Below are 24,320 nucleotides of genomic sequence, written 5' to 3'. Positions count from 1 at the left end.
TTGTAAATCAATCCAGAAAGATGGATCAGAGTCAGATCGCAAAGGCTGTGGGTGTCAAAACAGAGGAATTTGCCTTTTACCACTGAAGCTTCATAAATAGAGGAGTTGGCTGGGCTTGTGGGCGGGTTCAGGAGAACCAGAATTGTGGGGTGTGAGGTGGGGAGAGGCAGGTGAAGGGCCCTGAAGATCTGTCCTGAAGAGTAGGACTTCATTCAGTAGGCAAATAGCTTATAGAACCCAGTAGTGTTTTTTACCTATAGCGAGTCATTGAAAACAGTAACAACTTACAATAAGAGGCTAGGGGAAGAGAAACAGGTAGAAAATGGAAGCCTCATTTGGTCACAGTAGCTCAGGGGAAGTGGGGATGCAGAGGAATTGAGTACCTGGTTGGAGATCATGGAAAGGAAGCAGGGACTCAGGGTGCAGAGATCCAGGCTGGGTCCCCAGTGAGGAGTCGCTGCTGCACGGCAGAGAAGGTGGTGACTCCAGGCCTGTGCCCAGGGATGTCATCTCCATCTTTGTTTCTTCAGCGAGGGCTCTCTGTTGCTGTGCACAGTCTGGGACCTGGAGACAGCAGGAACATGACAGATGAGGATGGAGCTCCCAACCTTAGAGCAGAGACCACAGAATCCATCCTCCAGGACACAGTAAAGGGAAAACAGGACCTAGCCTTTCCTTTACTCCCAGAGGGCTGCAGCAATGAGGCACAGAGAGGGCAGGATAGCACTGGGACCAGAAACTGATTTGTGGCTTTGGCCCCAGATCCAGCTTCATCCTAAGCAGGACTAGGTCCCACGTCCTCCATTGCTAGGAAAAGAGGGAAGGACAGATGAATGATAACATAGGTCCAGGGAGAAGACTGCTGGTTTTCAGGATGGTAAAACAGGATGTGGGGAGATGAACAGCATTCAAGGTGTAGGGTTAAAGCATGTCTAAAATTATCCTTTCATGTTTCTTCAATATTTTCTCTTTCACTTGCTCCTTCCCTTCTATCTATAAACATGCTGACATTTCTCAAGCCTTTTCTTTATCCTACTATTTCTTTGGTCTATTGCCCCTCCTCCTTTTAATTGACAAACTGCCTAAAAATCCAGGCTCTCTGCCTTACCACCCACTGCCTTCTCAGCCTCTTTCAATCTGGCTTCTACCTCCACCCTTCCATTGAAATTGTTTTCTGGTTACCTATGTCCTCCACCACCACCAAATCCAAAGGTCTTGACTCGACTCAGTTCTTGGCAGCATCTGGTAAACCTCCCCCCCTCCCCCCAACACCTCCCACTTTCTGGAAGTTATCTTCTTACTTGATTTCAAAAACCCCCCACCCCCACTCTGCAGGACTGATCTCCCAGCTTATTCCCCATTTTCCTCTACTGTGTCCATTCCCTGCCCTTGCAGGGCAGGTGTTCCCTGAGGTTCTGCCCGTGGTCCTCTCCTGTCGTTTCTGGTTAATCACAAGAACTTCCTTGGCTTCAGTTATTATGTTACATGTTCTGTTATATTATTTATTTATTCAGCTGGTGAAATTCCAGAACAGTCATTTGGATAAAGAAGTATGAAGGTTCAGTGAAAAGAGGATCAAAGAGGGTTCAAATAGCACCCACCACTTGTACTTATTAGTGGTATGATCATAGACAAGTCACTCAATCCATCTGACCCCCAGTTTCCTCAAATATAAAATGAGGATAATAATACTATCTACTTTCTGGGGTTGTTCAGAGGATCAAATGAGATATTGCAAAGTGCTCTGCAGATCTTTTATTTTTTCCAATTACATGTAAAGCTACTTTTTTTTTTTTTAAAGCAGTTGGCGTTAAGTAACTTGCTCAAGGTTACACGGCCAGTTATTATTTTTGTGTGGGTGCTGAGTATCTGAGGACGGAACGATCCCAGGTCTCCCGACGCCAGGGCCGATGCTCTTACTCACTGCGCCACCTGGCTGCCCCTAGTAAAGCTAGTTTTGAACATTCAATTTTTGTAAGATTTTGAGTTCCAAATTTTTCTCTGTCCCTCTCTTCTCCCCCGCTTCCCCAAAACAGGAAGCAATCTGATATAGGTTATATGTGTACAATCATGTTAAGCATATTTCCACATTAGTCATGTTGTGAATCATAACAAAAGGGAAAAACCACAAGAAACAAAAAACAAAAAAGTAAAAATAGTAAGCTTCGATATGCATTCAGACTCCATAGCTCTCTCTTTGGATATGGATAGCATTTTCCATCATGAGTCTTTTGGAACTGTCTTGGATCATTGTATTGCTGAGAAGAGCTAAGTCTGTCAAAGTTGGTCATTGCACAATGTTCTGTTACTTTATATAATGATCTCCTGGTTCTGCTCACTTCACTCTGTATCAGTTCACGTAAGTCTTTCCAGGTTTTTCTGAAGTCTGCCTACTCATCACTTCTTATGAAACAAAATTCTATTATATTCATATATCACAACTTGGTCAGTCATTTCCCAATTGATGGGTATCCCCACAATTTCCAACGCTTATCTACTATCTTTCTGACCACATGACTTCTCTTCATAGCACTGATACCCTTCAAGTCACCCAGGCTAGAAATCCGAGAGTTACCTTTGACTGTACTCATCTCCCTTCTGCCTCCTCTAGTCAACTATTGAGTCTACCATCTCAATACAACCACCTTAATTCAGGATGTCATTAGTTCTTTCCCAGATGACTGCAATAGCTACCTAACTGGTCTTTCTGCCTTTGCTGTCTCCCTTCCAAGCCACCCGGCCAGATTAATCTTTCTAAAACACAGCTCTGATTACATAACTACCCTGTTCAAAAACAGTGAACAAAAGTGTGGAGGCAGAACTGCACAGAGAGTGTGTGCGTGGGAAATTAAAATGACCAAGTTCAGCCCAGGAGACTAAAACAAGACTGAAAGTCTGTGCATACCAGGATGAGTTTAGACTTCATATTACAGGGATTGAGGAGTTGCTGAAGTTTTCAGATTAGAAGAAACATATGCTCAGAACTGTGTATTAGAAAGATTAATTTAAAAGCCAAGGCAAGATGAATGGGGGGGGTGGGAGTGGGTAGGAGGAAGGTTGGCCTTAGGTTAGGATACCCATTAGGGGCCATTACACTAGTTATAAGGTGATGAGAGCCCAAACTAGGAGAAATTTCCTGGACATGGAAAAGAAGGAATGAGGATGTTGCCATGAGCTCCCTCTTTGCCTCATGTCACTCAGATGACTTCTGCCACTATCTCTGACTTCACCTCTATCTTTTTTTTTTTGGAGGGGGGAAGGCAGGGCAGTTGGAGTTAAGTGACTTGCCCGAGGTCACACAGCCAGCAAATGTTAAGTGTCTGAGGCCAGATTTGAACTCAGGATCTCCTGACTCCAGGACCAGTACTCTATTCACTGCACCACCTACCTGCCCCCTTCACCTCCATCTCACACAATGGCAGTCCTTCTCCTTGCCAAGGCAAACCCCTCCAGCTGCACAGGTGATCCCATTTTATCCCAGCTTCTCCAGCAGATAGCCCCATCCATCATCCACACCCTCTTGCTTATCTTCAATCTCTCTCTGGCTGCTTCCCTATAGCCTATGAATGTGCCAATGTCTCCCCCGTCCTCCCTTGGTCCATTCATCCCTGCTAGCTATCATTCCACAGCCTCTTCCCCTTTTCCCACTAATCTCCTTGAGAAGGGTATCTATAGTTGCTGCCTTCAGGAGAGGTGGGGAATGGGACGAAAGGGAATAGGCATTTATATAGTACCTTCTATGTGCCAGGGACTGTGCTAAATTTTTTTTTAATATAAATATTAACTTATTTGATCCTCAAAAGAACCCTGGGAGGTAGGTGCTATCATTATCCCCATTTTACAATTGGGGAAACTGAGGCAAACAGAGGTTAAGTGACTTGCCCAGGGTCACATAGTAAGTCACTAAAGTAGGATTTCAACTCGGGACTTCCTGATTCCAGGCCCAACTCTCTATCCACTGTGCCAACCAGCTGCCTCCACTTCCTTTCATCTCACTCTCTTTTTAAATCCACAGTCTAGACTCAGACTTCATCATTCAACTGAAACTGCTCTCTCCAAAATGTCTAATAATTTTAATTGCCAAATCTAACAATCTTTGTTTAGTCCTCATCTTTCTTGACCTCTCTGTAGCCCATAACACTGTTGATGATGCTTTTCTCCTTGATATCTCCCTTCTAGGTTTCCATGCCACCACCCTCTCCTGATTCTCCTCCTACCTGTCTGACTCTTCCATCCCAAGTCTTTGCTGGATCTCTATCTAGGTGAGTTTTTACCAGGGCTCTGTCCTGGGTCCTCTTCCCTTCTTCCCATATATGCTTTCACTTGGTGAACACATCAGTTCCCATGAATTCAACGAACACCTTTATGCTCATAATTCTCAGATCTGGTCATCTAGCCCTAACCTTCCTCCTAACCTTCAGCTTCATGTTTCCAACTGCTTATTGGATACCATCTAACTGGATGTCCTGTAGACATCTTAAACTCAACACAATCAAAACTGAACTTACCCCCAAACATCCCTCCCTTCTGACTCACACTGTTACTGTTGAAGGTACCACCGTCATCCTAGTCCAGAGGTGGAGAACCTTCGGCCTTAAGGCCACATATGGCCTTCTAGATTCTTAAGTGAAGCCTTCTGACTGAATCCAAATTTTACACAATATGGAAGTGGAACAAGGATTTGTTCTATAAAATTTGGATTTAGTCAACAGTCTGCACTTAAGGATACAGAAGGCCACACGTGGCCTCAAGGCCGAAGGTTCCCCGCCCCTGACCTAGTCACTAAGGTTCTCAACCTAAGTGTCCTCTTCAACTCCTCACTCTCTCTCACCCCCTCCATCTGCTGCTACCTTGATACAGGCCCCCATCACCTCACGCTTGGATTATTGCAGTAATTGCTAGTTGATCTCTTAGTCCAAGTGTCTCTTCATTTCAGCCTATTCACTCAGCTGTCCAAGTGAGCTGCCTAAAGCACCATTTCTACCATATCACCCCCCCAGTGGCTTTCTTATCATCTCCAGGATCAAACAGAAAAGCCTGGCCCCTTCCTGCTTTTCCACTCTACTTGCACTTTACTCCACCTCCTCCCCACCATACTCCAGGATCCATCAACACTGGCCTCTTTATAGTTCCTCAAGGAAGATAGCCCATCTCCAGAATCCAGCCATGTTCAGTGACTGTGCTGACTAATATTCAGTAACATATTCCATGACTATAATCCTCTTCTTCCTCATCCACCACCTGGTTTCTTTCAAGTCCTAGACAAAGTCCCATCTATAAGAAGCTTTTCCTTGTCTCCCCTTAATGCTAATGCCTTTCCTCCGATGATTATCTTCAATTTCTCTTGTACTTAGCTGGTCTGTATGTAGCCATTTGCATATACCGTATTGCTTACCCAGCGAGACTTCTCAAGGGCAGAGACTATCTTTTAAGTCTTTCTTTATTTTCCCAGTGTTTAGAAAGAGGTTAGCTCGTAGGTGCTTAATAAATGCTTACTGACTGTGTGTGTGAAAAGATAAAGATACAAAACAAAAAAGAAAGATGGATGCCACAAGGAAAATGTTTCTCTGTCACAAAAAATAGTTGCCAGAGGATGGGGAGGAGACTTTTAGAGAAGATTAAAGTCCCTGGAATATTTATTTTTCTGTGCTTTTCCATGGTTTCCTTAATTTAGAAACATAAAATTATCATATATAGTATTTAGTTTGGTTCTAAAATTATCTCACCTTGCATACTAAATCTAGGATTGTCACTGACTCAAATATTATGTATTTATTAATTGGATTTAATTTTAAATTCTTTTATTTTTGGAATAAATGAAAGTACAAGTTGCTGAATATGCAAAACAATTTTAGTACCTTAAGAAGCTTATGACATAATTGTGGGCACACAAGATGATCCCAACAAAGGATTCGGCAACAATACTTTTGCTTAGTGCCTTGTTAACTACACATATGATGAATTTTTGTTTAGACATGTTGAATTTGAGGTACAGGCAGGGTTTCCAGGTGGAGACATCAAGCAGGCAGAAATATAGGTCTAGCACAGTCATTCGTTTTAACATGGGTCCCACAGACCCATAAGGGGCCTGTTTACACATTTCAGGGAGTCTGTGAACTTGGATAAGAAAAGAATCATTTTCTGGTCAAGATTTAGCATTTCCTTCAATTATTTCAAAACATGATCCTGGGAAGGGGTCCACAGGCTTGACTGGGCTTCCAAAGGGACATACAAAAAGTTAACACAGCCTGGTTTAGAGGGCTGGAGGTGTAGATATTAGTCATTTACATAAAGGTTGGGGTTGAATTCTTGAGAAAAGAAATTCTCTGTAGCAGACTGATGAAAAAGGAGAGCAGAAAGAGTCAAGGACTCTTGCTCCAGGAATGCCTACAGAGAGGAGGCAGGGATTGCAAGAGGTAGTTGTCAAGGATGTCTCCAGGAAATAATTATTTAGCCTTTGAGTTGGGGAGATCAGAGCTCAAATCTTCCCTCTAATACCAATGAGATGTGTGACCATGGGCAAATCACTTAACCTTGCTAAGCCTCAATCAAATATTTGCAGACTTTAAAGTAGTAGATAAGTGTCCATTATCATTATCATTATTTTTATTAAAAACTAGCAATGAGAGCAAAGTAAGATATGATGGCAATTTTAAAAGGCTGTAAAATTAATCAAACTACAATTTTTTTCAAGAGGAAAAAACTCTGTGCGTGTTTATAGACTAACAAAAAGAGTAGAAGAGACTGGAGATCCCACAAGTAAGGCAGGGGAGAATGGAGATGGGAGCAAGGGGAGCAAGGTCCTAGAAGAAGTGAGAAGGGCTAGGATGAAGTGAACACAGAGATGGGGGTCAACCTGCTGTAGTGGGCCACTCTAGTCCCAGTCCTGCATTCTAGTCCCCAAGGCCTATTTGTGTCACTAAGCCTCCAATTTTCTTTCTTTTTTTTTTTTTTAAAAGCAATCGGGGTTAAGTAACTTGCTCAAGGTTACATGGCCAGGTGTTTCCGGGTGGGTGCTAAGTGTCTGAGCCGGGATTCGATCCCAGGTCTTCCCAACTCTGGGACCAGTGCTCTTACTCACTGTGCTACCTGGCCGCCCCTAAACCTCCAATTTTCTAAGATAAAGGAGAAGGATGACAAGATGGAAGGTACAGGGAGATAAATTTTAAGGCTGAGAAAGTTTATATCCTATACCCTCTTATGATCTTTCTCTGTAGAAGGCAAAGCCATCTGCTGAGAGTTTCCAAAGGGAAGATGGAAGTGGGGTATTGAGAAACAAGGTCTGGAACAACCTCAGTGAGTAATAAGCTGGGCAGTTAACAAGAGATTAATAAGAAAGCTGCCAAGCAACAATGTGGGCCCAGCTGGGGTTAGATGGCTCAGATTTGTCATGTTCTGGGTCTGTACAATTCTGGGACATTCTCCAGAAATGTTCTATAGCCAGAAGCAGAAACTGAGAAAGCAGATGGATGAAATGATTTAGGGATAGCAACTGGCATGGCCAACACTGTGGAAAGCCAAGAAGGTAAGGGTTTGTGGCCATGATCTAAGAGGCCCAAAAAAAGAATTAGGCAAAAGCCTTTCAAGAGGCATTATGGTACAGTAGAAGGAAAACTGGAGTCAGGAGATACTGGTTCAAGCTCTAGCTTGGACACTTACTACAGTGGGATTTTTTTGAGTAACTGAACTCTCCACAGCAAAGTCTCCATCTGTAAAATGGAATCAAATATATATATATATACTCAAAGGGCTATTAGGAGGAATGTGGGATGTAAATCTTAGAATACTACATAAGTAGTACTGCAAAAAGGGACACAGACATTGACCTATAGACAAAGGTGTTAGAAGATAGACAATGGACCAGTTACCTCCATCTGTAGCAGTTAAGTTTATGACACTAATGAGATGGGTAAGAAAGGAGAAGAAGTTCCCTCTGAAGTCACACAGTAGCCCTGGCTCAGAGGCCTGGCCCAGGACCCTCTGGAATGCCTAGGAAAGCCTAATAATCACAGGGAACATAGCTCAGTTCAGGAGCCTCTGCTAGCAGAGATGGAGAACAGACATGGCAGGAGGAAAAATCAAGAGGAAATAGAGAATGCACTGTGAGGCTAGATCTGTTGACTGTCCTGGAGACAGACCAACTATTTCTTTGGAATGAAGCAAACATTACTAAGTCTGCTTTGGCCCAAGGCCTCTGCCGGTGGAGCCAGGCCCAACACAAGAATAAGGAGGAGACTATCCTGTTGTGATAACTTTGGGGAGGCAAGTTCTTTTTTTTGCATTTTGGAGGGGCATTTGGGGTTAAGTGACTTGCCCAAGGTCACACGGCTAGTTTTGTGTTAAGTGTCTGAGGCCGAATTTGAACGCAGGTTCTCCTGACTCCACCGCAGGTGCTCTATTCACAGCGCCACCTAGCCGTCCCATGAGTAAGCAAGTTCTAATAGTCAGAAACCAGTGCAAGGGAGAGAGTAGGATGGCAGTACATCCACCTGCATCCTTGTGAGGACCCCAAGGGTTAATAATGGTCTGCAAATAAATGAGACTGGCTCAGGAAAAAACAGAACACTCCAAAGAAACCTTTCTAGAGCAACAAAAGAAGGCTCAGAGATTAAATTCTCCATTTTTACTTCATAATAGATCAATCTTCTGTGGATCTAAATATTACTAGATTTTCCAGATCTAAGTATATTTAAATTTTATGAGGCTTTTATTGAAATTAGAAAAAATTACTTCTAAACTAACAATTTGGGGATTATTTAACAAAAACTGGCAGCCCCTCATAACTGCTGAGCAATCCTTTTATTCCACTCTAAAGAATTCTCTACAGGGAACATTCCACACCTTTTCTTTACTCCTCCAAATGAAATCTCATCTCTACTTCCCACACTCACAGCTGATAACTCCATCTCTAACTTTAGGCTAGCAAACAACAATAAATGGCATTTATACAGTGTATTCCTGCCTTAAGGTTCTCTCTGCCCCACCCTTTCTCCTTTTCCCTTCCCAGCCACCTCCTTCCCCTTTATGCTGTGGGGCTTCTGGGAGGCCTTGCCAGTAGAATAAAAATTGGCAAATCTTAGACCATGGTACAGTAGAAGCTCACACTTCTGCCCCATTCCCTCTTTCCTGCTTCCTCTAGGGTCTTGCTCTGGCAGTTATCCCCCTTCTCTAATATCTTCAAATCTCCTTAGTTCTAAAAGAAGCTTTCCCATGACCTTTTGAACCCATCTAGAGACTGTCCCATACCTCTCCTTTCATTGCCAAATTTCTACAAAGCTATCTATATTTGCTGTCTCCATTCTGTCTTCACCTACTCACTCAATTCTCAGCAACCTGGATCTCTTTCTCTCTCTTAAAGATCAGTGTTTTTCTTTTCTTTAAAGTTCACTTTGACTCCCCGAACCAATCCCTGCTTCTCATTAGTCTCTCTTCTCCTGGATTTTGTAACATAACACTCTCCTGGTTCTTTTCCTATATCTCAGATAACTCCTTGTCTTGTGTGCTGGTTCCTTTTCCTCTGTCCCACCCCCAACTGCCCACATGGAGGTGGTCCCTTTAGCCTCTGTCCACGACTTACTTTTATCTATATACAAGAGTATATTGTTATCCTATATACTATACTATATCCTACAGTGAGCTCATGGGTCGTTGATTTGTAAACCTACATTTCTAGTTTCACATTTTCAATTGCTTCCTAGACATCTAAGCATGGATATCCAACTGTCTCAAACTCAATATGTTCAGAGTTGATTTGATTATGTTTCTCCCCAATATCTGAGACCCCTCCCTCCCTTTACTTCTATTTTTATTGACGGCACTGATATCCTAGAAGGGGGTGAGAGGAGGGTCAACTATCAAGTAAGCAAGCACTTAGGTAGCACTGTGGATAGGGATCCAGGCCTGTGTGACCCTGGGCAAATCGCTTAACCACTCTCTGCCTCAGCTTCCTCAACAGTAAAATGGGGACAATAATAGCAGCTAGCTCCCAGGGTTGCTGCGATGATCAAATAAGCTCATATTTATTTATAAAGCACTCAATATAAGTACCTGGCATGTGGTAAGATCTATGTAAATGCCTATTCCAGGGGTGGGGAACAAAATCCCCAATTTGTTCTATGAAGTTTGGATTCAGCCAAAGGGTCGAACCCGAGGGCCTAGAGGGCCACATGTGGCCTTGAGGCTGCAGATTCCCCACCCTGACCTATCCCCTCCTTCCTACCTACAATTTGCCAGGTAATGTAGATAAACAGTCCTTGTCCACTCTTCTTATATATCATAGTTATTTGTGGACAACTTCCTTCCCTTTCCATTAGAATAGCAACTGCACATTATTCATTCTTTAAATCTCAGAGTATCTCCCACCTAGGAGGTGCTTAATAAACATTTGAACTGGATTTTATGTCTGAACTGGTGCATTTGGAATTTGCATTCATTTCTGTTCTTGCACTTGGTATCTACTGGAAGACCCCATTCACCCCATCCTTCAAGGCACAATGGTACCATCTCCATAAAGTTTTTTTTTATTCTTATCCCATCCCCTCCACCTCCAGGTAAAGGTGACTTCTTTCTCCTTAAAGTTTTCATCTTTTTATCTAATTCTCTTCAGCCCCTTGTTCCCTCAAATGTACCTGCATCTGTGTCACACTCCTTCAGCCCTTCTCTGTATGAAAACAAGAATCATATCATTTTTCATCACTGTAGCCTCAGCACCTAGTAGGCACTTTAAAATAATCACTGGAATGAAAATGAAATCATATACATATATGTATTTATATATTTACACGTCTCTATATGTGTATATCTATATCTAGTCTCTCATTGCCTATATGTATGTTTATGTATATTTATGTATATGTGTATGTGTATACATATACACACACATACATTATACATACACACACATACACACACAAATAGTCTCCCATACTGCTCAGACCTCTAACTTACTACTTAACACCTAGTATCACAATGTTAACCCTGTTCCTCTGGCTCAGTCCTCTTTCCTGTTAGCTGTTCCATTTCCTCTTCCTTCCTTGACTACCTGCTTTTGCCCCATCCTCTTTTCCTGTCACCACAGCCCCCTCATCCAGCTTCATAGCCTATATCTTACTTAAAATCAGCCCAAACCTCTCATTAAATAAGGAACTGACTGTATGTGGTCTCTGAACACTTTATTAAGATTTTTCAGTCAATCATGTGTTCCTCAATTTATTCCTCAATTATTCAGCACTGCAGTTTATTTCCTCTGTTGTAACTGTTTTCTCTTTCAGCACAGATCAACCTGTTCCTTTCTAAAAGCAAACTTCTTTCCCAGGAAGCTGGAAATATTAGGTCTGAGCAACTTTCATGTTCTCTGCTGCATAACATTTGGGAACTTAGAAAGAGAGCAGTAGTGATTCAAGTGCAAAGATTTTTCCTTTACTCAGCAATGCTGACATGGATGGTTTACCCGTATACTTTTGGACCACTGTGTCAAACAAAAATCATTATTTTGCACCGCCATAGTGTATTATCACTAATATATATATATATAAACATATTTTTCTTTGAGAACTTCTGAAATTGGCTATGTTCTTTTTTCTTAATTTTTATTGCTATTTTTAATTATCACCTTCATTTCCATCTGCCACATTCTTAGCAGCTATTGTATATATATAAATATGAAATAACATGTCCTTTATGTGTAATGAATATGAAATAATATAACTTTTAAAGATAGTAAGGACTCCCAATAGTTTGGAATTTGAACAGGAGCTGCGCTGGACTTGACTTCTCCCTACAGGTCTAAGCAGAAAGGGATTGGTAAACAAATTAGCAATGTAAATGATATTTCAGGGAAGATAATTAAATTATAGTTAAAGAAGTGATTAAGAGAACACTGTTTTTTCAAGTATCTTCTAGTACCATGTAGTCAATATGTTAATTACAAATCAGTCTGATTTATTTATTTACCAAAGCAGATCTTTTAGGAGCTCTCTACTAAGCAGTGGTGGGCTAGTCTAATGTATAAATAATCCTAGTGGGAAAGACAACTGGACACTTGAAAGTCAATGAATAACTCATGTCTACAGGGTTTTAAGGCTTACCAAGTAAAATCTAAAGTACAGAGCCATCCTGTAAAATGGTACAAATATTGCTATCTCCATTTTACACAGAAGAAAACATAGAGCTCACTTGCCCAGGGTTACATAGTAACAGAATTCAAACTTAGATCTAACCAGTGGGTCCATTCAATACACTATCACCTACTAAAGAAATTCTGAGACTCAAAGAGAAAAAAATGGATCCCAAAATATGGTGGAAAATGTGTGGTAATTGGCTAATGAAATAAACTCGTATTTGTCCTCTGCCCAACCTTACCAAATTCTGTTATAATTGGGTGCTAAAGAGTCAAGGGCCCTTCAATTTCCATAGAACAAGGACTGAAGGTGAAGGATAGATATCTGCCTATAGGCAAAACACCAGGCAGTCATGCTTTGCCAGGACAAAAGCTAATAATGCTGGGACAGTGTAGATGTTAGCTGAGTGACGAATAGTTGATTATCCTAAGATGCTGCACTGAATGAAGTGATAAACCATTTAGGTAATAAGAAAAGAAATGCGTGCAGCCATCTAGTACATGGAACTCCCAGAGCCAAAAAGTCATTTCTATTAACAGCTTATCCTTTCCAAGCTCACTGCTGAGCAATACTAAGACATACTACAACAGTAAGGGCACAGTGACTCGGCAGAGTTCTAGGATTAGCCAGTCCTTTCCTTTCTTCTTCCCCAGCACAGGCCTAGCTTCTCCATGAGCACTGTAGGAGATCTTTCTGGCTGATGACCAAGGCATGGCCCATAGTGCTCTCTCAGCCCTACGAATTGTGCTTTACTCAGAATCTCTTAATGGATATTCTTGCCTATACTCTCTACCCCTCTATTTCACTCTTCATGAGCTGCAAGAATAGACACATTGGCTTGGTCATGTTGAGATTTAACAACCACCATCGATAAGTATTAGGCATCTACTCTAGGCAGGACAAAGCACTAGACTCAGAGCTAGAAGAAAGACAAAATTTAGTATGGTCCCTGCTCTCAAGGAGCTTACAGCCTCTAGAAGGGATTCCAGCCAAAACCTTCCACTGTACTCTATTGCCTATTGAGTAAGTTCTGTTCGGTATTTGTAGCGGGAACAATAACCGAATGCCTGGCCTCATGTAGGTTAGGTTAGTTTTTCCTTAAGAGATAGTGAAAGTAGCCCAAGATTTTAACCAATTGGCTCTGGAGGCTAAGGCTCTAGCTATCAATGTGGCTTTCTGGTCCTGAGATGCTCTAGCTGGGTCCTGGGACAGACAGCCATGGGCAGCCAGAGGCAGGAGATGCACCCAGATCAATCAGTGGGGGCTGGTCTTTGCTAAATGTCCTTGTTAGGGATTTTCCCCTTGTTCTAGTTTAGTAAATCTCCTTTGGTTAGTTGCCAAAATATTTCACATGTGTCATTTAATTACTATCTCAAGTCTGAACTACCAGGGAACTGTGGAAAAGGTGCTGCATTTGGACTCAGGAGATACGGGTTTGAATCCTGACTCTGCTATTTACTAGAAACTGCTCAGCCTCTCTGTGCTTCAGTTTTCTCATCTGTAAAGTCTGATTAGATTGCCTCTGAGGGCCCTTCCAGCTCTCCATCCATTGTGATCCTATGAAAAAGCAACAAAGGGACAGCTGTCCTACCCCCTCTCCTGATCCCACCCCAAGAACACTTGCCTCTCACCCAGGAGCCATACTGGCCTCTCTCATGGTCTTCTGTTTGTGTTCGTATTATATGAGTGTCCATGCTTACCTGGCCCAATACCCCTTTTCCAGGCCAGAGCCTACACAGAGCTCAGCATGTGGATAAATGAAGACAATGACTGATGGTGATAAGAAGACTGCTAAAGAATGTTAAGAATGGAGGCATTTGGGACCTCACAGGAAAGCTCGCTCTACTCCTGAGCCCAAACTACCCCAACAGGCTTTCCTGACCTCCCCCACTAAGTTGGAATTAGCTCTGGTGACAAGTGGTCCACCTGCCCCATTACTGAGCTTTTCTGGTGCTAATGCACCTAAGCAATGCTCATTACTAGAGATAAAAACAGACCTTTAGGGGCGGCTAGGTGGCACAGTGAATAGAGCACCAGCCCTGGAGTCAGGAGGACCTGAGTTCAAATCCGGCCTCAGACACTTGAGACACTTACTAGCTAGCCATGTGACTCTGGGCAAGTCACTTGACCCCAGTTGCCCTCCAAAAAAGCAAACAAATAAACAAACAAAAATACCCCAAAACAAAAAGAAAACCCAGACCTTTACATACAGATTGCCTATTTTTCAAAGCTTGACAAGGCTGCCACCCACAATCTCTTCCTAGCTTCTCAAGGGTCTAGTCTCCTGAAGCTGAACTGTGTGTTAAAATTGTAGCCAGAGAAACAGATCCTCAAAACTCAGGAAATTTTAAGTGGGCAGTAGGACTGGAGTGGCAGCCAGGAAGGGAGTGGTCAGTTAGCACCCTACCCTCAGAGCCAACCTCTCCATGGAGCTTTAAGAGTCACAAAGCAGCCCTGTGAGCTGAGCAATGCAGGTATTATATTGTCACCCTCATTTTACAGATCAATCAGTCAATCACCAAGCACTTATGAAGCACCACCTTTGTGCCAGGCACTATGCCAAATGCTGAGGATACGCCTCTCAAGAATGAAACGACGCCTATTCTTAAGGAACTCAGATTCCACTGAAATGTAAGTTGCTGCTGCTGCCGCTGAAGTTCAGGGACTCTGTCTTCAAAGTCAGAATTCAAACCCAGACATCCTGACTTCTAGTCCCATGCTCCTTACACTGTGCTACCCTGTTTATTAGACAGTAATCCACTGAATAAGAAAAGTCTACCTCTAGGAATTTGTGGTGAGCTAGAAAAGTGACTGACTGGTAATAACCTTGTGCCCTGTGCTAGCAGGGCATTAACAAACTGCTGGGGGCTAGAGGCTGCAGGACCTGAGATTTTCTGTTACAAATTTCCTTGGGACAGGAGTGTTCCTGACAGTACAGTTTCAGCATTTAGGAAGAAGCTCCACTTGCTTTCCATATTCTCTTCAGGATTAAAAGATCCAGAAAGTCTAAGCACCAAAGGGAAAGGAAAGTGACCAGGATGCTGATATTCCCTGAGACTGACCTAAGGGCTGCCTACCGACCCCAGAGCATGCCATGGCAGCACTCAGCCTCTGGGCTTCTGACTTCAGAGCCAGAGATCTTTTTACGGGCAGGCTCTTGACATGAAGAAGGACCTTCAAGTCCTGACACCTGCCACAAAGTTATACTTGAACAAAATCAAACAATTAGAAAAGCTCAACAAAACAAACAGTAACAAAAAGCCACTTCCCTACTGAAAGAAAACTCACTCTTTCTCTCCCTCCCTCCCACCTTTGGGGTGAGAAGGGCAGGGGGAGAAACAAGGCATATTTAAGATATTCAAGGATCCCAGTATTTTAAAGACAGAAGGGACATGAGAGGTCACTGAGTCTACCCTGGGCAGGAGACCTTTCTATGCAAAGGTTCATGCAACTTCTACTTGCAGACCTTTGGTGACGGTGGACTCATTACTTTTTAACTAGCGCATTCTACTTGGAGACAGCTCTGAGTGCTGCGAAGTTTCTCTTCATAAGAGGCTAAAATTTGCCTCCCTGTAGCTTCTGCCCTTGGGGCTAAGAGGGACAAGTCTAATCACAGCTGCCTACTGCATCCCGCCCCCGATTCTCTTCAATTGATGCCAACCCAGCTTGGGATTAATTTCCCTGGCACAACTAACAATTTCATCTCCTAGTTGAGAGCCTTTATTAAAGGACAGGAGGTGGGGAAAAGACAGGTAGACACATGTGTCTGATCTCTGGTGGACACTCCTAGACTACCCACTTGGGAGCTCACCAGGGAATGGTAGTGGTAAACTGCCTCCTGATACTGAGTGGGCACAGTTTGGACACTGGCTTGTTTTACACACTGTATGGATAATGGGTAAATGCAGAAAACACAGACGGGCCTGTTCTTGCCCACTCTACAGAAGCCACACAGAGGGATGAGAATGAAATAGGCAGTGCCACTTACTAACTGTGTGACTGTGGACAAATCATTTCACCTCTTGAATGAGCCTGTCTCTTTAACTGTAATATCTGGGCAAACTGTGTGCTACTTGCCTCAGGGTTGTAATGAAGAAAGTAACAGGAAAGCCTTGAGATACCACAAAGAGACATTACTGTTGGTACCCAGTGCTTAGCTGAGGGCCTGGCACATCATGGAGACTTAAATTAATGCTTGTAAATTGATTCTCTCCCTCAGTAAAATAAAGTCTCCTTCTCTACTGATCTTGTGGAGGAAACTTTGGTCAACAACCCCAAGGGATTCATCCATCATTGTGTCTGCATTGATTTTAAGAAGGAAACTGAGGCCCATGGAGTGAAGTGACTTGGCCAGTGCCACAAAGGTAGTAAAAAGCAGGACCAAGATCTAACTAAACCCAGGTCCTCTGACTCCAAATCCAGCACTCTTATCATCAGAAGGGCTTTAGAGTCAGATTGTTTTCACCTGGTATTATATGCATTAATATTCATCACTGTTATGATTCCAGAGGACCCAAGATGAAACATGCTCCCTGCCTCCTGACAGAGAGGTGATAGCCTCAGGGTGCAGACTTTGACATTCGATTTTTGGACATGACCAACATGGGAATGTTTTGTTTAAATATGCATGTTGATTACAGGGGTTCTTTGGTTTCTGTTTCTTTTTTTCATTGAGGGGAAGGGAAAGTTCATTTTTGTTCATGAGAAAACACCTCTGTTAATGTTAGTCACTGATAAATGACCACATTTTAAACTGAAATAATTTGTACTTGCCCTCCAATCCAGCCATCACTAAGACAATAAAATGTTAAAAGAAAAAAGAATCTGTCAATAGAGTTTTCCTTTTGTCCCCCCATTAAAACAGATAAGTTGTCTCTTTAAGGCTGGAGATGAAGGGGTAACTACCAACCAGCCTGCAAACAGGCCAGCTAGCCCAAGAACAATGGCTTCAGTTTGTCACCAAGGAAAAACCCTAAAAAAGATGCAGCCAACTTGGATCTGAGGCCACTAACCTGGCCAGCAGGGGATGGAGCTGCCTCCATCCCATTTGCCCAAATCAACCCACTGTGCACAGAAGACTCAAAGCTGGTGGAGGTCATTAGCTGGACTCTCTGTACACCCACAAAAGACTTCTCAGGTAGTGTTAGTGCAGTGGTCAGTTTGCTAACTTAGCACAAAGCATTAGGGCACGCTGTCTGCCCTGGGACACTTTTGGAATGAGTGCCATTATGTTCAGGCTCTTGGCAGACAAGCACCAAAGCTGGAGTAGTGCAAACAGCATCAGATTTGGAGTCAGGAGTCTGAGGCTTGAATGCCAGCTCATTTAATATCTCTGAGCCTGAAGTTCCTCTTGCAAAATGGGGATGACAGGATGACATCTCAGAGTGACACCGCACAGTTTTGTCATGAAAAAAGCACTTTGTAAACCTTAAGGGAAGTATTATTACTATCATCTCATGGAGGTAGAGGGAGGGAGGGCTCCCTTAGGCCAAGTCTGTGATCCTTGCAGCAGGGCTCCCAAAGTCAGCCAGATCTCACACAGCACCATCACATCCTCCAGAGTATCCCAGGCCATAGATTTATCCGTCTGCCTTTCACCCTCTGAATCTCATCTCTGTTCTCATTTTGTCTTCTGCTCCCTGGAATCTTTTCTCATGCTCTTAATCTACCAGCCCAACTTTAGACCTATTCACCTATTCACTTCCCTTGGTAACCTAGCTGGGAGTCATAGTTAGCAATTTAAAGATATTCTTGTTACTAGTCAAGGATCCCTTATCCTCTGACCTCCTGACATACCTATCTTGCCAAGCCTATGACCTCCAACATCCATCATCTCCTTCCCAAACTGTCAAGAATGTCACATAATCTGCTATCTAATCAATCTACTGCCTGACCTCACTACCAATGACAATTCCTCTGTTTACTCCTATTGACTCTGTGATGCTTTCTCCATAGTGACTGGTGCAATGGAGAGTGTGTTGGGCTTGGAGTGATATGAGATCCTGGTTCAAAGTCACTTCCTAGCTCTGTGACCTTGGACAAGTCACTTCATTTCTCTCTTCCTTGATTTCCCCATCTATAAAGTTAGAAGGGGGGTAGACTTGGTGACCTCTAAGGTCCCTTTCAACTCTAAATTTATAATCCTTCTCAAAAAGACTATCTCTGTATCTCTACTTTCTACCCAAGAAAATCACCTCACCTCCTACTTTATGAAGGCAATTGAGACCTTTAGACTTAAGTGCATTGGCCTTACCTGAAAACTTTTCTGTATCTGCACCCCTCCTGTTTCAGGTGATAAGATAATCTTCCTTTTCAGGGCTAAACTTCTCACTTTGATCCTGTCTCCTAATGCAAGACTTCAGTCCGACCTCCCAATCTCTTTCATTTTTAGTCTTTTCCTCTACACTGGCTCCTTCTCCTCATTCAAACATACTCCACACCCTGCTACCTAAATAAGTAACTATCTCATTTCTTGCCTCCTTTCACGGTTACATTTCTAAAAAGGCATCTGCCTCCATTTCCCCCCTATTCACTCAGTCATCAGTTTACAGACGTAAGCTAACTTCGAACTTACACACTCTGTGGTTACTTCTTTCTGGTCAAACCCTAATGGTCCTTGGTCAGCTCTCTTTCTCCTAGACCTGTCTGTAGGGCAGTGCAATGTCTGGGTTTCTCAGACATACCTGTGAAAGATGGACAGGCTGGAGTCTCAGCTCATTTCAGCTGATATACAGCCTAAGCTTCACCATGAGACTTCCCTTTCTGGCACAAAGACCCCTCTTCTGGAGCAGACACCAAGCAGAGTATGAGCTGGGAGACCCTGTGCAGGGAATAGACCCAGACACCTGGCAGGTGTTGTCCTCTCCATTCTTAGCTGCCTCCCCCGGCTTCTCCAGAAAAAGGGAAGCCCCCAGGCCCAGGTTGTTCACAAGGCCACAACACTTACTTAAATCAGCTCATTTCTGCTGCCAAGAACCTTCTTCTCTAGGCAGCAGGGTTGCAGCCAGAAAGTATTATGGGGCAATAGAAACAATTCTTCCTTTTCCTCACAAACCCCAGCAAACCCTTGCCCCTGCATGCCAGTACAAAGAATATTACTCACTGGGCTTTTCAGCAGCTCCCTTCTGGTTCGCACCTCCCCTGGGCTCCTGTAGTTACCATGCTAACACATTTGACATGGATGAGCATCCTTACGCTTCTCCATCCTCCCTTCTCCCTTGGCTTCTTCCCTTGACACTGCTCTCTCCTAGTTCTCCTGCCTTGCTGATTGCTTCTTTTGTGACTCATCTTTCTCCTCTGGCCCCTGAAATGTGGGCGTTCCTCAAGCCTAAGTCTGTCTTCAGCCTTCCTCCACTGCCACAGCTTCACCTAACACCTCCACGCAGATGACTCCCAAATTGGCACAACAAGGTGAAAAAACACTCTGGGCTTAGAGTTCAAGTCCTACCACCCTCATCTGCTGTACTGGGCAGAACAACTAAAAAATTGTTTTTAATTGCTAACTTTTTGTTTTTACATTGAGTAAATCTATACGCCTCCCCAGTCATTATACCCTTCCTCATTCCCATTTCCAAGGGACCATCCTATGTAATATTTTTTTAAGGAGGAAAGAAAAATACAAAGAGGAAAAAAAAATCAGCAAAACCAATCAATATTTTAAAAAAAATCTGACAATATAGGCAATGTTCCACACGTGAGTTCGTCTGTCAAAGTAGGAGGTGGTCAAGTCACTGAGCATTTCTGAGCACCAGTTTTTTTTTTTTTCATCAAGATGCAAGTAAGATGGGGATAATAAAAACTGTCCTACCTCCCTGGGGTGGTTGTGCAGATCAGATAAGGTGGGTATATGTGAAAATACACTATCAAATGAAAACATAATTCTGCAAATATACGGCACTGCTATTATTAGAATTAGATCCAGATCCCAATCACACGTTGCCTATCGGAAGTCTTGACCCAGATGTTTTGTTGATTCCTTGCACTGAGCATGTCTACACCTAATTTCCTGGGCTCTGATTGATACCACCATCTTCCCAGTTCCTGTGGAATTATCTCACCTTGCTTTCTTCCTCTCTCCCCACAGCCATGATCCTAGCCTACCAGCTCCTCATCACATTTGACCTGTATGTTGTAACAGCCTCCTAGCTAGTCCCTGCCTTTAGCTTCCCACACCTCCCATCCACCCTTTGCCCTGGTCACCAATCCAAACCAACAAGCATTTATTAAATTCCTACTATGTGCAAGGCACTATGCTAGGCACAGAGGGCACAAAGGCAAAATGAAAAACAGTCCTGAGGCCTGCCTGCTGCTCTAAGTCTGAGGAGGTTGCATTCTACTGGGGGTAGGGGAAAGGGGGCAATCAGGAAAGGTATTCCATGGAAAGTGGCACAGAAGCTGAGCCGTGAAGAAAGGTCGGATTCTAAGAAGTTGAGGCGAGGAGGGAGGGCACTGCAGGCCGGGGGACAGCCTGTGCAGAGGCAGCTAGGAAGCAGATGGAAGGCTGAGTTTGGAGAACAGCGATCTTGGCTACAGCAGAAAGAGTGTGAAAAAGAATAATGGGAAATGAGCCTGGAAAAAAGATGATGGAGCCAAACTGTAAAGGGCTTTAACTGCCAAGCTGAGAAGTGTATATTTTATAAGAAATGTTTGGTGAATTTCATTTCCGAGACAATAGGGAGTCACTGAAGTTTCCCAAGTGGAGTGCTCAGACCTGTACATTAGAAGAATGTTTTGGGGAGCTGTGTGGACAGCACAGTCTATTTAGGAAGCTGTTGGGCCAGACAGTGTTCATATAAGTAGAAAGGGACTATCAAAGGAGATGTGATGGAGGTAGAAGCAACAAGACTTTGCAATTAACTGAAAACAGAGGTGAGAAAAGGGGAAGAATACAAGTTGTGGTATATGAATGTAATAGAATACTATTGTGCTATAAGAAATGAGAAGCAGACAGACTTCATATTTACCTGGAGAGTCTTATACAAACTGATGTTGAGTGAGAAGAGCAGAATGAGGAGAAATTTGTACACAATTACAGACACAATGTATGTGTGACCACCACCTTTGATAGACAGGGCTCTTCTCAGCAATGCAAAGTTATAAGACAACTCCAAAAGGCTCATGATGGAAAGAGATGTCTACCTTCAGAGAAAGAACTACAGAGTTTGAATGCAAATTGAAGCAAACTACCTGCTCTCTCTATTTTTGTTTGGTTTTGCTTCCTCTTTCCCATTGTCCATTCCATCGATTATAATCCTTCTTTACAACCTGACTAATGTCTAATGCGAAAGTATTTGCAGATCTTATACTTGATTGAATGCCGCCATAACCAGGGGGAGTGGGGGAGAAAATTTGAAACTCAAGGGATTGTAGAACTGAATCTTGTAAACTAAAAGTAAACAAACAAATTAATAAAGACAAAAAAATACAAAAAAAAGGGGAAGAACTGAGAATGGTGACACTGAAGATGTCTAGGAAGAGGCAGTTCTAGGAAGAGAAATGGGGAAATTTAGAAAATAGAGGAGGGGGAAATCTCTGTGGGTAAGATAATGAATTCCATCTTGAACATATTAAATTTGAGGTATCTACAAGAAATTCAGTTGGAAATGTCCAGCAGGCAGTTAGTGCTATAAGAATGGAACACAAGGGCGGCTAGGTGGTGCACTGAGTAAAGCGCTGGCCCTGGAGTCAGCAGGACCCCAGTTCGGTTCCGACCTCAGACACTTAACACCCATACAAAAAAAACTAGCCATGTAACCTTGGGCAAGTTTCTTAACCCCAATTGCCCTACAAAAAGGCAGAAAAAAAAAGAATGGAACACAAGAGAGACACTAAAGCTGGGCATAAGATTTGGGAGATGTCTGGGCAGAGATGATAACTGAACTCACATAAGCTGATAAGCTCACCAAGTAAACAGGGTTGGAAAGAGGAAAGAAGAAAAGAGTTCTGAAGACAATTTGAAGGAATATCTATAATTGGGATATGAGATGATGATGATCTACCCAAAGGGACCAATAAAGAGATCAGACAGATATGGAGAGAACCAAAAGAGGGGGGCATCATGAGACCCAGGAAGGAGAAAAAGGTAGTCACCAGTGTAAGGAGCTATCAAGAAGCCAAGAAACATGAAGACTAAGAAGAGACCTTAGCAACTGAGATTGTTGGCAACTTCAGAGAGCAGTTTTGGTGGAGCAGAGGTCAGAAACCAGATTACAAAGGGCTGAGGAGCGGGAATAGAGGAAGGAGAGTCTACAAGCATGGACAGCTTTTTCTAGGAGTTTAGCTATGAAAGGGAGGAAAGGAAGAGGATAAAAACGAGGGGAAAATAGGGGCAAGGGTGGTGGGAACCTGGACTTATTTGTAGGCGGGAGAGAAGGAGTTAGTAGTCTGTAAGAGATTAAAGACTGAGAAAGGGGAGGATGAGTGAAGGGACAAATTTGCAGAGGAGACAGGAACAGAGGGGATCAAAGACATGTGAAGAGGGGTTAGCCTTAGCAAGAAGGATCACTTCTACAGAGACCATACTGAGGTCTTCTGGTGGGCAAGAGAGGGAAGAAACTCCCAGCAAATGCCATCAAAATTTTCCTACTCCACAGCTGTGATCATATCACATAAAAACCTTCAACAAAGTCCAAACTCTTCAGCCTAGCATTCAAAAACCTTTACAACCTGCACAAATTTCCAGTGTTGTTTCATACCTCTTCACATAACTTTAAGCCCCAGTTAAAGTGAACTGTTCCCCTCAGGAGCCCTGTTATTTCTTACCTCCATGTTTTTAATTATGCAGTTGCTTCCACCTAAAATGCACCCTCCCCTAACCTCCACTAGCTGAAATGCAGCCTCTTCTTGGAGGCTTACATAAGGTACCACTTCCTTCATGAAGCTTCCCCTGATTCCAGTGACCTTCCTCCTCTCTCTCTCCCTTCTCTACATTGAGCTAGAATAATATTGTGATGGCAGATTAGTAATGAGTCTCTACTCAAAACTATTCTAACTTGGTAGGAACGCATTCCCCTGGCACCCAGCACACAGGTTCCCCACCAGGTTGCAATCAGAGGACTTTTAGTGAAGGATGGCCAGAGTAAAATAGAAGAATTAAATGAGAAAGTGAATCCTATGGAAAACAGATAGTAAAATCAGGCAGAGAAATCACTAGAGAGCCCAGCATCAATCAATAAACATTTCTTAAGCATTTACTATGGTTTACATGTGAAAAATAGGTTGGAGGCCCAGCCCAGACACTCACTAATGGTACAAAAATGGCCAAATCATTTAACTTCTCAGTCACAGTTTCCTCATCTGTAAAATGGAAATAATATTTCCATGACCTATTTCCATGATCAAATGATCTTTAACATCTGTTAAAGTATCTAAAAATGTGAGTTGTTCTCACTACTATGTTTAAATACAAGCATGAGACACATGGTGTGTTAGGCTACAGCAGGTGTACTGTTTATTTTAACAACTAGAGGGATATGGCCTGTGATTCCATTGGTGTAGGGAACTCCCAGATGAGGAGACTCCCTGTCCTGATTCAGGTCAGCATCCTCTCTGCAATACAGCCTGAGACAGTTGCCTAGAGCACTGAGAGGCTAAGGACCTGCTCAGGGTCACACAGCCAGTAAGGTTGGGACTCATACCCAGGTTTTCCTAGCACTGAGGCTCACTCACTCTCTCTCTACCACATCAGTGGTGTCAAACTCAAATAGAAATAGGGGCCACTAGACCATACAGAGGGTCCTTGTAGCCCAGATTGCTTTAGAAAACCCCATATTAACATTGTCTATGTTCCATTGTATTTTTATTTGTTTTGTTCAGTATTTCATGATTACATTTTTCTTCTTCAGTCTTATTCAGGGGTGTTGCAGGCAGGTGGCCTACATGTTTGATACCTCTTTACTACACCACAATGACTCTCACATTACCATTTGACCTTTTCATCACACTTAAAGTTTGCTTTACATCACATGTAACTTCACTTGATCCTCAACATAACTGTGAAGTAGGTATGACAGGGATTATCATCCCCATTTTACAGATGATGAAACCAAAGCTCTTAGATATCAAGTGATTAGTCATACAGCTGCATGTGCTGTAGTGGGGATCAGAAGCCAGGTCTCCTGATTCCAAGTCCAGCACCTCAGGCATCTCACCTTGCCCCTCAGAGATTCACAGACTGTTAAAAAGAAGGGCTCAAAGTGGCTA

The 24,320-nt window shown here is 43.0% G+C and overlaps 1 protein-coding gene across 13 annotated transcripts in view; it reads right to left on the bottom strand.

Annotated features, from left to right (window-relative positions):
• LOC138167869 (zinc finger protein 16-like) overlaps positions 1 to 24,320 on the bottom strand; it is a 57,929-nt gene that overhangs the window by 10,608 nt on the left and 23,001 nt on the right. For 11 of the 13 annotated variants that reach the window (XM_069096833.1, XM_069096835.1, XM_069096838.1 and 8 more), the window contains one exon: positions 384 to 564. In XM_069096833.1, coding sequence (XP_068952934.1) covers positions 384 to 564 — 181 coding nt within the window. Of the gene's footprint in view, positions 1 to 383; positions 565 to 10,628; positions 10,650 to 24,320 lie in introns of those variants that run through there. The other 2 variants (XM_069096840.1, XM_069096844.1) reach the window with 2 other exon arrangements.

This window comes from Petaurus breviceps, unplaced genomic scaffold, assembly GCF_028583685.1.
Source record: "Petaurus breviceps papuanus isolate PSGF00001 unplaced genomic scaffold, PetGlider_PUasm1.0 318, whole genome shotgun sequence".
NCBI lineage: Eukaryota > Metazoa > Chordata > Mammalia > Diprotodontia > Petauridae > Petaurus > Petaurus breviceps.
Note: the sequence above shows the minus strand (reverse complement) of the source record. Positions and strands in the feature narration are given on the sequence as shown.